Source organism: Tyto alba, unplaced genomic scaffold (genome assembly GCF_018691265.1).
Source record: "Tyto alba isolate M040663 unplaced genomic scaffold, T.alba_DEE_v4.0 Super-Scaffold_19, whole genome shotgun sequence".
In the NCBI taxonomy this organism is placed as follows: Eukaryota; Metazoa; Chordata; class Aves; order Strigiformes; family Tytonidae; genus Tyto; species Tyto alba.
The window spans coordinates 4,978,254-4,992,688 of NW_024881281.1; the positions used below are offsets into that span (position 1 = coordinate 4,978,254).

The following is a 14,435-nucleotide window of genomic DNA, read 5'->3' on the forward strand; positions in this document are numbered from 1 at the left end:
GCTATCATTTAGAGGGTAAATAGGCAGCACCTGATCATAAAATCTGTGTATGTTGAAACAAGATGCATCAAAGATATATGTTGCCTTTGTTAGTTGATAGCCTCAGTAAAGCTTCAGACAGGCAAATTGAAGTGGTGGGGGTTTTCTGTTTGTTTGTTTTCAAATTTATTGGTTGCAACTGCTAATAATTTTAGGCACTCGACATCAGTCAGTCTTGGCCAGCCTTTTGTGGAGCTGTAAGCAATAGAATTCATAAGTCGTGCATGAAAGAATATGGCTAAGTGTTGGGGATATTGGTCTTTAGTTGTCGGTATTTTTTAAGCTGCAGCATGTGTAATCCAGCAAATTGTCCATTTGTATAATAAGTCAAAATTAATTACTTGTTTTACAGATGGGTAGGTTAAAATTGATGGATCCTTACTGCATCCATTAGTTTAACAGTCATTTTTAAAATATTGATGTGGGTCTAAGGAATGAAGAATCTAATCAGAAGACTTGAATATAACATCTATGTTCTAGGGGTTGCCATAGTTTTTCATAAATGCTTTTATTTATCTAAAAGCTATTTATAATATAATGGAATTCACAAACTAGGCCAAAAAGAGGAGGAAGGTTCTCTACTGCAAAAATCAATACCCTTCTATAATTGGTATCCGGTTGTCAATGCTGTTCACACCTTTCACAGAGCAAAGATGACATTTTCAAGAAAACAATGGTGATGTACAAAAAAAGTAAACTAGAACTGTTAACTTACAGCAAGAACTGCAAGTCAGCATGTCTATAAAATGTAACTGATTTTCATGTAAAATCAGTGTTTTGTCACTTCTGCTAGTGACGCTTCTAAAACATGTTGATTTGAATCATTAAAGCTGCACCTTGGGTACTGTGAATGTTGACTCTAATCTTGTAATAAAGCTGCATCGTATATGGAAGTATCAAGTCTCTGACATATGCACAAGAGTTTACTTGGCTGCCTCTCTGCAAGATCAGAGCTAGTTAAGCAGTCTTATTTTTGTAATTCTAATCTCCCTCCTTAACCTATATCTGCTGATTTTTGGTTATTCTCCCTTTGTGAGTCAATTCTTCAGTGCAATTGTCTTGTTGTGCTTTGGGACAGTAGATAGATATTTGAGTATTCTAAAGGAGCAGTTCTTTGAAACCTAGTTAGATTTCATTAACGTTGAACCTTTATGCCAAATGGTTTTGTTTTGTTTTGTTTTGTTTTCCCCTCCAGGTGCTGAAAATAGTTCCGATACAGAAAGTGCTCCATCTCCAACTCCAGCAGAACCTGCTAAGCCAAGTGAAGAAACACCATCTGAGAGTGCTGCTTCGAAAGTAACCACTGAGGCGACAGCAGAACAAGAATCTACCATTAAACCTGCAACCAGCACATCTCCCTCCTTAACAGCCCAAAGTGTATCAACAGCTGAAAGTCAGAACCCTGAGCCACAGGTTAAGGAAGAAATAAATAACGAGGCAGAAGAGCCTATGGAGGTTGACAGTAGAAGCCATGCAGTTGAAGCTAAGCCTGTGATTACTCTTCCAGTGCATACCAAAGTAGAACCTGTAGAGACTGAAATGAGGCTACCAGAGAATATTCAAGTGAAAATAGAGAGTGATACCAAAGAGAGAGATATGGAGAAACCCAAGGAAAAGTCAGAACCAGAGGAAATGGACTATAGTCTGTCACAACAAGTTAATACAGCAAGACAGGAATCCCATTCAGATAACGATTCAAGTGCCACCTGTAGTGCTGATGAGGAAGTTGATGGAGAACCTGACAGACAAGGGTGAGTTCAACTGCATAGCGTTCAAATATTGCAACCTTTAAGAAGTTGTTTAAAAAGTGGTTTTACTTCACAGTGATTTAAAAACTGTCATCAGTAGCAACATTTTTGTTGCAAGTTTCTACTAGGGAAAGCATTTCTAAAGAGTCTTTTCTGGAAGTGCAACAGAGGGAAATGTTGATTTAGAATTTTGATGAAAAGCTGATAGAAGGGCCTTCTAAGGCAGGGTAAGGCAAAATTCCATGGTGATAGACTAACTAGGTAGGTAGCAAACTAGCACAACTACCTGGGAAACTAGGCAATGATGGAAATCAAGCTGTTTGTCCCGTAAAGAATTTTGGGGCTTAAAATATTGATACTTTAGTTACCTTTTAACATTTCATGTTTATTTGCTTGTATAACCTCTGGAGTCCTGTACCCAATTACTGTCATTGAACCATGTTCTATCAGTCAGTAGAACTGAATTTCTGAAAGACTATTAGTAATAGAGTAGTGGAAGTATTTCTCACTCTTAACAGTCAGTGTCCATAAATTAACAAGCAAGTGTCCTGAGAAATGGGTGACCTCTTTTTCCAAAGCGTATGGCGTCTTCATGCAAACTTCCTGGTTCCTGGGAACTTGGCCCAAAACATTGTGGATAACCCACATGAGTATATAGGGCTTTACATGGACAATGCTGCATGCCTTTGGAACCATTTATCTTTTGGGGGTGTCTGACACCACTGATATCTGAAGTCTTTTTTAGCGTTCTGTTGGTGCATTCCCATGCGTAGCATCGGAGCCAATGCCCCCTCCCTCTCAGCGGTCTTAATATACACACAGTACTGAGGATAGATGTGAAATGTCAACAGTATCCAGTATCATTGTTCCGCATGTAGTCTTTGGAAGAGTGCGGTTGATGGTGTTTCTGCTCTCTCTTGCCTCTTCAGACATCATCTTTCCACTTCGCAAATGTATTGATCCTCCACGTGAAAGTTGTCTGTTGTATACTACTGTTTGTTTATCTCCTGTGGACTAAATATATCTAGTGCCTCCTATCTTTTTTTTTTTTTTAAAGCATTCTTCATAAAGAAGGTTGCATTCTTGTGATACTCTGCATATAGAAACTGCATACAAAAATTTCTGGTATTGGAGATTCTAAAAACTTCTTTTGGTATTTCTGTGTATTATAAAAATACAGCAGCATCTGTTGCCTATTGCACCAGATGTGCTGTGGGACAAAACACAACATGATTCTGATTTTTCAGCTATTTGTCCAGTCTGTTAAATGTGGTGTTTTTTCAAAGTTGTGAGGCACACTTTTGCCTGTAAATTTTAAAATATGTTTAATATTGGTCTTTTTATTGATACTTTCCATTTCTTCTATCTCTTTTTCCAGTATCTTCAGCAGGGAGTCAAAGCCCTCCCTGTTAAATCCCACTGGGTCAATACTGGTATCGTCCACAATAAAGCAAGGGCAGATGGACCTGCAACAGCTTCACCATCGAGCTGCTGTCATACCACCTATGGTAATGGGGTGTTTTAAGTGATATTTGAAGGAGTATTTATTGTCCCTAAAACTAGTCGCAACACTCAAGTGGCAAAAAAAGGTGAAACAAATGAAGTAGATAACTTACTTTCCCTTTTAAAAAAATTATAACAAAGTAAATTAAGTACAAACAAATACACAGATAATAGCTTAAAGATGGGTGTGGACCATTTGAAACACTCACAGACTGCAGCTGCTGCAGTGGAGGCATTGAGCAAGACAGTGACTTTAGTAAGTACCTGTATTGATGTACCTGATGTTAATACTTTCCTGTTCTTGTAGGTTTCTTGCAGTCCCTGCACTGTTCCTGTTGGAACACCAGTGAGTGGTTATGCGCTGTATCAACGGCACATTAAGGCAATGCACGAGTCAGCGTTGCTGGAGGAGCAACGCCAGAGGCAAGAGCAGCTGGACATGGAGTATCGAAGTGCTGTAAGCCCTTGTGGCACTTCCAAGAGCCCTAATGTTGAGTGGGAAGGTAGGCGTTTTCACATCTGTCATGGAAATAACCCTGCATTTTATGTCCCTGTGTTATACTGCTGCCTCATTTAAGAATGAAAATTTAGTTTATTTATAATTAGGTAATGCTTTCTGATTGAATGATGCACTTGATTGAAGGAACCTGTCAACTGTACAGATCATGCTGTAGTTACAGTATTGAACTAACTTGTAGCCCCCTTAGACAAGGCAGAAAAACTGGCTCCATTTGGGTAAAATCCAAAAATCGGTTGCTCCTAGAGACAGACATTCAGAAGGATGAGGTGTGCAGGTGAGAGGACTCTGATAACTGCATGCTCTGGAGGAGCCTCTTTTGGAAGCTTGAGGTGAAGACGGGAGAGACCTGCTAAAGGAGTATGAGCACAATTAAAAGGAATGTTTTACTCCACTGAAGTACACATATGGGCATTGAGCCCTGGAGTAGGGCATAAAAATTCTGTAGAACTGTCATACTCTAGCCTGTCTGTCTGCAGAAGTGCTGTGTGAAAGGTTCTTTGTCTTGAGAACATGATGGTTTGTTGCTTTTGTATAGAGAGGGAATACTTGGAGGAGGCTTTGAACGGAGCTCTGCAATCTGGACCTGTGTTTCCAGAATGTGGCTCTTAGAGTGACCTTCAGTACCGAACAAGGCTAAAACTGTTCACAGAACCTGTCAGGGTGACTAAGTAAGGATATATCTGTTACCATTGCTGGCTACAGGAAAGCGATTCAGATGGAAAGTGTAAATGTACATCATCCAAATGGCTGCATAAGATCCAAAGGATGCATTTACTAGTTTTCATTAGACATTCATATTATGTTTTCTCTCTGTGTATATTTGCTATATTTTTATTCTTTGAACTGAAATTACTTTAATTCTATTAACAGCTTGCAATTTACAGATAATTAACAGAAGATTGCTTTTATTTTTTTGTACAAGAAAACCATAACCTATGGGAGGCCCAATTCTGTACTAAGTGTGTAACCTCAATTTTCGTTACTAGAAAAGGGATAGGTCCACAAACTGCACATTGTAACAGGGAAATAAACTGAGTAAGATTAATGTGCTGAATGTTACAATGTTAGAGATATCATTACAGTTGCATAATTCTGCATTTTTAGATACTCTTGTGCATTGTTTCTGTTGTCTCCACAGTATTAGCAATATAAACTATCAAGTTATTTGAAACTCAGGTATTCTGTATATTTATAACAATTTCAAATTATGTTATGAAAATGCTTTACCTTTATTACTTTTACCTAATTAAAATGAAAAAAACCCATAACTATTTTTTTTTTGCCTCTTAAAATAGTGAGAAGGGAGCTTGTAGATTTGTGGAGGGGAGGGTAAGATTGTGGATTTTGGAAGTTGCTTCTTTAGGCGGAAAGTCTGGGGTTGTTTAAAAGTACCGTTTAACTGAAGTACTACCTGAATAACTCTTGGCATTGGCAGTACAGTATTATGAAGTGTGGGAAAGTTCTGGTGTGAAGTCTCTGCCAGCAAAAATCAAGGTGGTTATTGAGGCAGACAGAGAGGGAGGGATAACATGGTTAATGTAAATGGGTTCTACAAGCCTGGACGCCTTAATCTGAAAACTAGAAGAGTCTGAGATGTCATCAGATGATTATAACAGCTACTTCCTGAGATATACTGGGTATATGAAGCTTGTCTACCCACTTCTGCGTGCAGCAGAGAGCCCACAGACTGTTTCAAAACCTCGCATTGTATACATCAGAATGCTACCTGTGTTGTGGAGTATCTTATCAAACTAAAGGGCTTGTTGTTGAATTGGTTTATGGCAACCTACACAATACTTTACCATGAAATAAAATAGTAAAGAATCTTTAGAAAGCTATTATGGGATGACTAGTGCCATCTTTCTTTGACTACAGAGTTTAAACATGTAATTTCACAGCTGCCGTAGACTTGTTCTGGCTCGTAATTTTGAATACTTAAATTATCCATTGCCAAGGAAAAGGAATTTGTGAAGTTCTGATACTTGATTTTTAATTTCCTAAATTGAGTAAATATACATTTTCCCTTTCAACACTATTGATGGACAATCTTGGTATTTGAAATTTGATTTGTAACTTTTCTGGGCAAGCAAACAAGGAAGGGAGGCATTTTGTCTGGTAGTATCAGCATATAAATCTGGCTGAACTTAGATGTAAGCTTGGCTGATGCACAGGGTTTGGGAAGGAATCTTCTTTGAATGAATTCTTTCTCAGTAGCAGAGCTTTCACCTAAAGGACCTAAAAGAACTAAGTACTGTTTTTCACATATGCAAAGTATGAGAAAACTTATCAAGCCTTTGGAGATAAAAATATAGCAATATACAAATTAAGCTGTACCTTAATACTACTTTTTAATTGTACAGTTGTACTTGATGAATGCATCTGACATTGGAGTAGGCCCTTTGCTAAAACTGCTGCAAACTGGACCTTTCTAATCTAGGGTTCTTTTCTTTCTGATAACTTAACCTTTGCAGGAAAACCAGTGGCCTATATGCCTTATGCTGAGGTCAAACGAGCAATAGAACAGGAAGCACAAGTACAAAATACAGCAACAAGGTCAGCATCACCATACAGGCTGTCTCCAAGAGAATTCAATAAAGCCTCCCCCCAGCCTGATGTGAATGCAGCTCGCTATAGTGTCCCGCCAGGTAAATATTTGGTCAGGTATCATAGTGATACGTAGTCTTCCTTTGAAAGCTGGACTTCTGTGGCTTGGTGTAGTATCAAGTTATTCTCTAAACACTTTACAGAAGAAGAAAAAAGATTGTTTTCTGTGTGTGCATGTAAATAGGTGCTCAGTATTTTTCTAGCTCCAGTGCAGTTATGTTTTTGGTTTTTATTGCTGCATCAGCTTTGTAACATTTACTTTATTAAGCAGATGGGATGATCTGAGAAGTGTTAGAACAGCACAGGGACAAAGTTGTCGTGAGTTTTTCAGCTTAATACAAGAACCGTCATTCATGGGTGGCCTTTCTTATGAAGGGGGGAATTGAGAAAAAGAGAAAGCTGCTGCTATGCTTGGCATTGGTTTCTGACTGTAATTGCTTACTGTTACAGTCTGAATGGTTTATAAAACAGTGAAATAACTGACAAATCTTAATTCTGAAACTTGGATTATTGCTTTTCCCTTCAGAATATAATGCACTTTTAAGAAAAGACAAAATCAGGGAAGCTTAGATTATACTTGACTCAGTTGCATTCCATTTGAAGAATAAGAACTTTCTTTAAAAACAGGAAGCAACAAAAAACATTAATGTACCCTGGTCTGTTATTTATAAATATTTGGTTTTCAGAGTCTGCAATTCTACAGTGCAGCTTTTGACACTTATTTTTGAACTTTGATGCAAGGTTAGATGTTCTCCATTTCATTTCTCTGCATAACATACACTTGGACACAGCGAATTTGAGAGTTGTAAGTACAGCTAGATAGCTTTTGAGTGAGGCAATTCCCACCACAAATTGTCAGATAAGCTGTGCTATTTCTCTTTGTCTTGTCTCTCTAACAACTAGTAGAGCTGAAACAGACTGTAATATTTATTGTACAATTTTTTCTCCAAGTTCTCCAACCAGCACCTCACCAAGTAATAACCAATATACCTGAAGGAGTCCGCCTTCCCACAACCAGACCCACCAGACCACCACCACCACTCATTCCGTCCTCCAAAACAAGTGTGCCATCAGAAAAACCTTCCTTCATCATGGGAGGCTCAATCTCACAAGTAAGGGAATTATTGTTTGAAAATCTGTGCTTACATCAACTTTTTGCCCTTTCACTAACCTTCAACATCTTGTACTCGGTTTTACGTTCACAGCATTAACACGTAAGACCTATACATGCTGCCTTTAAAAGCCGAGGCATTACAGGGGCCTTCAAAAAATAGGACATGTTGCAGATGTTTACATATAGGGGTGTGGTTGAGGATGTCCAGTTTAGGTGAACTGAATTTCCAAACTAACTGTGACACTACACTCCTGATGTTCTGTGCTTTGGTAATTTGCAGTGGTGCACTCTGTCATTTTAAGTTAGGATTATAGTGGTATCAGCATTCTCCTTTAAACGTAGATGTGAATCTTCATTCCAGAAACAAGAATTAATACATAATGTATTTGTTGTTTCAGGGAACACCTGGCACTTACTTAACATCTCATAGTCAAGCTTCCTACACCCAAGAAACTGCAAAGCCATCAGTGGGTTCTATATCTCTTGGGCTGCCAAGGCAGCAGGAGTCAGCCAAATCTGGTAAGAAAAGAAAAGCTGACGTGTTTCATATAGACTATTTAATAACTCATAATTAAAGAAAAAAAAAAAAACCCAAACTTTTTATTTTTCTTTTTCTGAGTAGCTTCCCTGCCCTATATCAAACAAGAGGAATTCTCTCCCAGAAGCCAGAATTCCCAACCTGAGGGACTCTTGGTCAGGGCACAACATGAAAGTGTGGTTCGAGGTAAAGAAAGTCATACAGATTAAGAAAATTTGTCAGAGCCTGAGAAAATTGAGAGAGTTTAACTTCTAGAACTCAAACTGATGAATTATTATTTTTAAGTATTGTATGATTAATCTGTTCCCTGTTTTCTGTGGCATGTGTATTTGTAGTTAGCTCCTCCTGTCTCATTTAAAAATATTTGTTTCAAGGCATGCCAATTTCAAAATTAAATTGTTCCCTAGATCATACATGGAGCAATACATGTGAAATATCCAAATACATCAAAAGAAACTAAATACCATGGATTAATGCTGTAAAAGACTTTTAGTCTGTAAAAGACTTAAAAGAGGAAATAGTTTAATTGCCTCAAATGCATGCTGTTAAACTGAAAATTTCCCTGTATTTTAGTGTAAACTAACAGTTCTCACTAGAGTTTTTAATTATTCCAAATACAGTAGCTACCTTTTTTTTTATTTATTCTCTTATTTATCAGTGTGTCTTGTTTCAAACCAGGTACCACAACGATACAGGAGGGAAGTATAACACGAGGAACTCCAACCAATAAAGTTTCTGTTGAGACCATTCCTTCTTTGAGAGGCTCCATAACTCAGGTATTTTTCCACTTCCTGAGAAGGCTGTAGCAAAACAGCGTATTTAAATGTATCACCGTGAATGTATTTGCATGTCTGAAACAGTAAGTTAATATCACAGAGTAGGAACTGCCTTGAGGAAATAAATTTTAATACAATCAGATGGTCAAATTCCCCTATTGCTGTAGTCAGCATTACCATGATTTCATCTTCATGTATATGAGTCTTTAAACTTTTTAAATAAAACCACCAGAGCCTTTGGTATACCTGATGGCTTATTAGCAACTTCCATGAAAATAGCATCACACATGAGTTCAAATATTAAAATCAACTGTAACCAGTCTTGTGCAGATACTGTGTAAAGGTAAATTAATCCCTTTTGTCTCATCATTTTTTGAATGGTAGTGTTTATGGAGAGTAGTAGTAACAATTCTCCTTTGAGAGGGGTAGGTTTCATTACTTTGGATAGAAATAAAATCTAATGGCACCATTAAGTATGTAGTATATGTTGTCTTCCCCCAAAACAATATTATAGGGTAAATGTTCTAGGTCATGAAATAATTTGTAATATCGTACTCCCTATTCTTTTTTCTGTATTTTTTTAACAAAGTAGTGAATTGCCTACAAATAATCTTGCTAATATTTAGGGTAAATGTCTAATAATAGAGACAGAAGTTTAAGTCATACTGCTTGATAAGGTAACTGGTTTTCTAGATCTAAAAAATGTTGTGTTTTTTTTTTTGTTGTTGTTGTTTCTTTGTTTGTTTTCCTTCACTGCTCCATATTCTCTTAAAGACACATGTTCTGAATTATATTTCATTGATTTAAATGCAGGGTACACCAGCTCTGTCCCAGTCTGGCATAGCAGCTGATGCATTATTGAAGGGAACTATCACCCGGCTAGCTACAGAAGACAGCAGCCCAGAAAAGTGCCGAGAAGAAGCTTCAGCCAAAGGCCATGTTATTTATGAAGGCAAAAGTGGGCATATTTTATCTTATGATAGTAAGTATTTGTATATTCTACCTGCTAAAAGTCAAGACTGCAGCAGGTTCTGCTTTTCTAATCCATAGCTGAAGTGTATTTGCTTCCAAGTGAATAGATATAAACCTCAGTCACTGGGGTGCCATCTGGGAGAAGTATTGACCTGCTTGTGTTTTTAAGGGTGTAAGAACTAAAGTAATGCAGAAATTGTGCCTGTGTTCTGAAGAGCCTCCTGTGCTATGTAAAATATAATTAAACTATTTAATTTCTATACCATTTATTTCCAATTTGTCATGGAATCTTTTTATTTTGAAAGGTTAAACAACCAAGTTTAAAATGATCTGTATTAAAATCAAAAGAAATATATCATTATACTTTGAACTTTAATTGAAATACTGATAATGTAGTAACTGTTTGAATAAATATATTAAAAAAAAAAAAAAACATAAAAGGTCTTTTAAGGTTGAGATTTAATGTTACAGTATTATATTGAAGTTATGTTGTTCAAGTATTAATGACCTGCGGTCTCACTAAATGTAATGCTCGTGTCTTCTTTTTTTTTTTTTTTTTTTTTTATTGTCTGCATTTCCTAACCACTCTCTTGTATACTTTGCCAGCTATTAAAAATGTTCGTGAAGGAACAAGAAGTCCAAGAACTGCTCATGAACTTGGTTTAAAGAGAAGCTATGATACAATGGAAGGAAATATAAAGCAAGGAATGTCAATGCGGGAGTCTCCAGTGTCTGCACCGCTGGAAGGTAAAAACAGCTTCTTTCAAGGTGTTTTGTGTTTTATCCAAACCTTTTGCATTGATGTAACAGTATTTAGAGTTACTTTATGGAGGAAAGTAAGAGAAATTAGATTTAAACCTTACACTACTAACCAAATCCATGTAATCACCAACACATTAAAGCATGCTGGGAATATGACTGGAGTAGACACTAATTTTCCTGTTTCTCTGCTCCAATGTTACCATAACTGCAGGTAAATTCAGCTCTTACTTGCTCCTCTTAGGAGATCTGACACATGTAACTGACTTCATAGTCCCAGCCCTTGTGGTAGAGCTGAAACAACTCAGAGTGATACTAATGGGCTCCATGGACACACCCATTAGTTAAATATTGGTTTCAGCCATGGCATAGCAACTTGGTAACACATTGGTGTGACCTTTTGCATTCCTGCAGTAAACCTTTTTGATTATGCCAAGCAGAAGACTTGCACAGCTGCCGTATCCTGCTTCAGGGCATCTCTAGTATTATTTTGTTTTAATAAACTGTAATCAAACAGCCTGCAAAGGTCAAGTCAGGCCATTATATAACTTTTCTCATTGTTTTTTAAAAATAGAAATGGAAGAAAATATTTCATGCCTGAACTATGGTGTCTTACTTCTTAAGTGGATTTTGTTCCATCTTTGGGTAGTCCTTAAAAGCTATTTTGTGTACATTTTCATCAGATGGAACAATATGAATAAGAGGTTTCTAGACTGTATATGGAAATTAAGTGTTGCTTTTAAGTTGCTGATGCATTTGGATTGTCTTTGGGCTCTTTGGTCATGAGAAGCTGCTCTGATACATTCATGCTGTGTCTCATCACTCTGACACATTTTCTGTTCTCAAATTATGGAAAATTATGAGTTCTTTGGCAATTTGATTTAGATTTCCACTGTAGGAACAGTAAATTCAGCTCTTCCCAGATGTTTCAGAATTTTGATTAAGTTGGAGGATGCTGAGTTATATTTTGGGGTGTTTTTTTTTCTTTTTGTCCCGCTTCCCATCATGCACACTTTTCTTTACTAGATAAAGAACATGAAGTGGAGTTTAAGAGAAAGTGACTACTTTTGGGACAAGAGTTAAGCTTAATTATGAAAAGTACCTTGTGTTTTCTATATATGTTATAACTTGCAACAATGTAATAGCATGAATACTTGAACTGAAAGGGTGTTTGGTTTTTTTTTTAAGGCAGGATGGTGTTTATAACACGTTGATACAACGCCTAGCATACTGAACCTAGGCCCTCTGGGTACTACTGTGGTACAGATACTATCTGTGATGTCTGTAAGAAGAAGGAGTGGTTTTGTTGTTTTGGGGTGGGGTTTTTTTGAACACTTGTTTAATTCTCTAAATTATTTTAATTTTAGGTTTAATATGCCGTGCACTGCCTAGGGGTAGCCCACATGCTGAACTAAAAGAGAGAACAGTGTTGTCTGGCTCTATAATGCAAGGTAAAGTATTGCCAGTTTAGAAGGCAAGCAATAATTACATCTTCAAAAATACGGATTTCTGAACTTTAAAACTGTTATTAACAACGGTAGTTGTGTTAAAGGTGGAGTTTAGTTTATTAAACATGTTTTCAGAGCATAATTAGCCACTTTCTGATATGCTCTATACAAAGCTAGTGTGTAAAGATAGCATTTTATTTCTTTTTGGAAAACAGACTTTTTAAATACGAATACTTGGTAATTAGCACTTTTTTTAATGAACACTAACAATTCCCCGGATCTCTGAAGATGTATGTTATTTCCTATCTTTCAGCATCTGAAATAACTTGGGATGCTTTCAGTAATATATTGAATATTTGTTAAGAATTATTTTTATGGTGATTTTTTTAGACTTCAGAATATATTATCATAGACTATAGCAAACCAAAGTTCTGGCATTATGACACGTAGTTAGTTGCTCTGTTTGTGAAAAAAGAGACTTAGTAATTATTAATACCGATAATGAGACCCTTTCTTTCTATAAAAGGCACACCAAGAGCAACAGCTGAAAGTTTTGAAGAAGGCTTGAAATATCCTAAACAGATTAAGAGAGAGTCACCTCCCATAAGAACATTTGAAGGAGCCATTACTAAGGGGAAACCGTATGATGGAGTCACTACTATAAAAGAAATGGGTCGTTCCATCCATGAAATCCCAAGACAGGACCTATTAAGCCAGGAGAGTCGCAAGACTCCTGAAATGGTGCAGACGACCAGGCCAATAATAGAAGGCTCCATATCTCAGGTAAATACAAGGAGCACTACTAGACTCATAAAGTTGCTTAGAGACTCAGTAGTGCATCACTTCAAGATATTTGAATAATAACAATGGCATGGGAGGGTTGTTTTGTTCTAAGGAAGCTGCCAACTTACAAAGCTTAGAAATATTTTCTGTATATTAGAAAAATCCTGACACTTCATCTGTAGGGAACACACTTGCAAGCAAATGTGAGAGAACTGACCAGTAACAATCACTAAGAACCAGTTGTATTCTGTGCTAATGGGATAGAAGCAATAAACTATGATATCTGCAATGTGAGTTTTTAGCACAAGTGAAACGTTTGCAGGATAACCTGACCTGATCTTTTTCTCCTTTTCAGGGCACACCCATAAAATATGAAAGCAACTCTGGCCAGTCTGCCATCAAACACAATGTAAAATCTTTAATCACTGGACCAAGCAAGCTACCCCGTGGAATGCCTCAGCTGGAAATGGTGCCAGAAAACGTGAAGGTGGTGGAGCGAGGAAAATATGAAGATGTGAAGACCGGGGATGCAGTACGTTCCCGTCACACGTCAGTAGTCAGCTCTGGTCCCTCTGTTCTCAGGTCAACTCTTCATGAAACTCCCAAATCACAGCTGAGCCCAGGGATTTATGATGATACCAATGCTCGGAGGACACCTGTGAACTATCAGAGTCCAATGTCCAGGAGTTCACCTATGATGAATAGAGTTAGTGAGGGTATGTTATTCCTATCCAGAGTAAGACAAGAAGTTTTAATAATTTAATTTTAAATTTACTTTTAAACTGGTTTCTGTAATCTGTTCTACTTTCTTTTATTCTAATGACTTCCCTTTATTTGGAGGGTGGCTGGAAGGAATCTTAGAAGGCTGTAAGCTGTTAACTGAAATAAGAAAATTAAAATCTGCTGTATTGTAACATGGAGGTGGGGAGACAATTCAGTCTCAATTTGCATTTGATTATGGATCACACTGAAAGTGTTACCTACAAGGGTAATGTTTTAAGGGCAGAAGCTATTCCTGATTTACAGAGGTATCTAAATAAAGAAGATAATATGGTGAAGGGTAAAGAATCTTAGTTTTTGGATTTAGATTTTTCACCAGCAATAGTTGGTGATATAAAATATTCTCTGTGATTTATTGTATCAGATTGCAGGGTCCTCTAGAACATTCCAGGGGAGCCTGTATTCTTACAGCTGAACTTGTAATTGAAAAATAGGCAGTTTATTAATTTGGGGTTTTCATTCTTTTTAGCTGGAATATCTTCTGGGAAGCCAGCAAATCACGAAAGGAAAAACACACTAACTCCAACACAGCGGGAGAGTGTGCCAGCAAAATCTCCAGTCCCGGGGGTTGATCCTGTAGTGACTCACAGTCCTTTTGACCCTCATCACAGAGGAACAACTCCTGAAGTTTATAGGAGTCACCTCCCTCCTCATTTAGATCCTGCTATGCCATTTCACAGAGCTCTGGATCCTGGTAAATACATTTGAGTTGGGTTTTTTAGCTTTAGAAGTATCGTATGCTTTGATGCACAGAAAAGATACTTTTAAAAGGCAGTTATCAATGGCCACCTATTGTTTATAAGAGATTATGTTTATATACACTGTTGTGATTTGATTTCAGTTTAGTGGGA

General features: G+C 37.2%; 1 protein-coding gene across 2 annotated transcripts in view; it reads left to right on the forward strand.

Moving 5' to 3' along the window:
- Positions 1-14,435, forward strand: part of NCOR1 (nuclear receptor corepressor 1) — a 73,466-nt gene that overhangs the window by 43,688 nt on the left and 15,343 nt on the right. For both annotated transcript variants that reach the window (XM_033004695.2, XM_042791567.1), the window contains exons 20-33: positions 1,235-1,790; positions 3,166-3,295; positions 3,598-3,793; positions 6,282-6,455; positions 7,366-7,526; positions 7,927-8,047; positions 8,151-8,252; positions 8,745-8,842; positions 9,656-9,824; positions 10,421-10,561; positions 11,941-12,024; positions 12,548-12,804; positions 13,160-13,520; positions 14,054-14,278. In XM_033004695.2, coding sequence (XP_032860586.2) covers positions 1,235-1,790; positions 3,166-3,295; positions 3,598-3,793; positions 6,282-6,455; positions 7,366-7,526; positions 7,927-8,047; positions 8,151-8,252; positions 8,745-8,842; positions 9,656-9,824; positions 10,421-10,561; positions 11,941-12,024; positions 12,548-12,804; positions 13,160-13,520; positions 14,054-14,278 — 2,775 coding nt within the window. The remainder of the gene's footprint in view (positions 1-1,234; positions 1,791-3,165; positions 3,296-3,597; positions 3,794-6,281; positions 6,456-7,365; positions 7,527-7,926; positions 8,048-8,150; positions 8,253-8,744; positions 8,843-9,655; positions 9,825-10,420; positions 10,562-11,940; positions 12,025-12,547; positions 12,805-13,159; positions 13,521-14,053; positions 14,279-14,435) is intronic.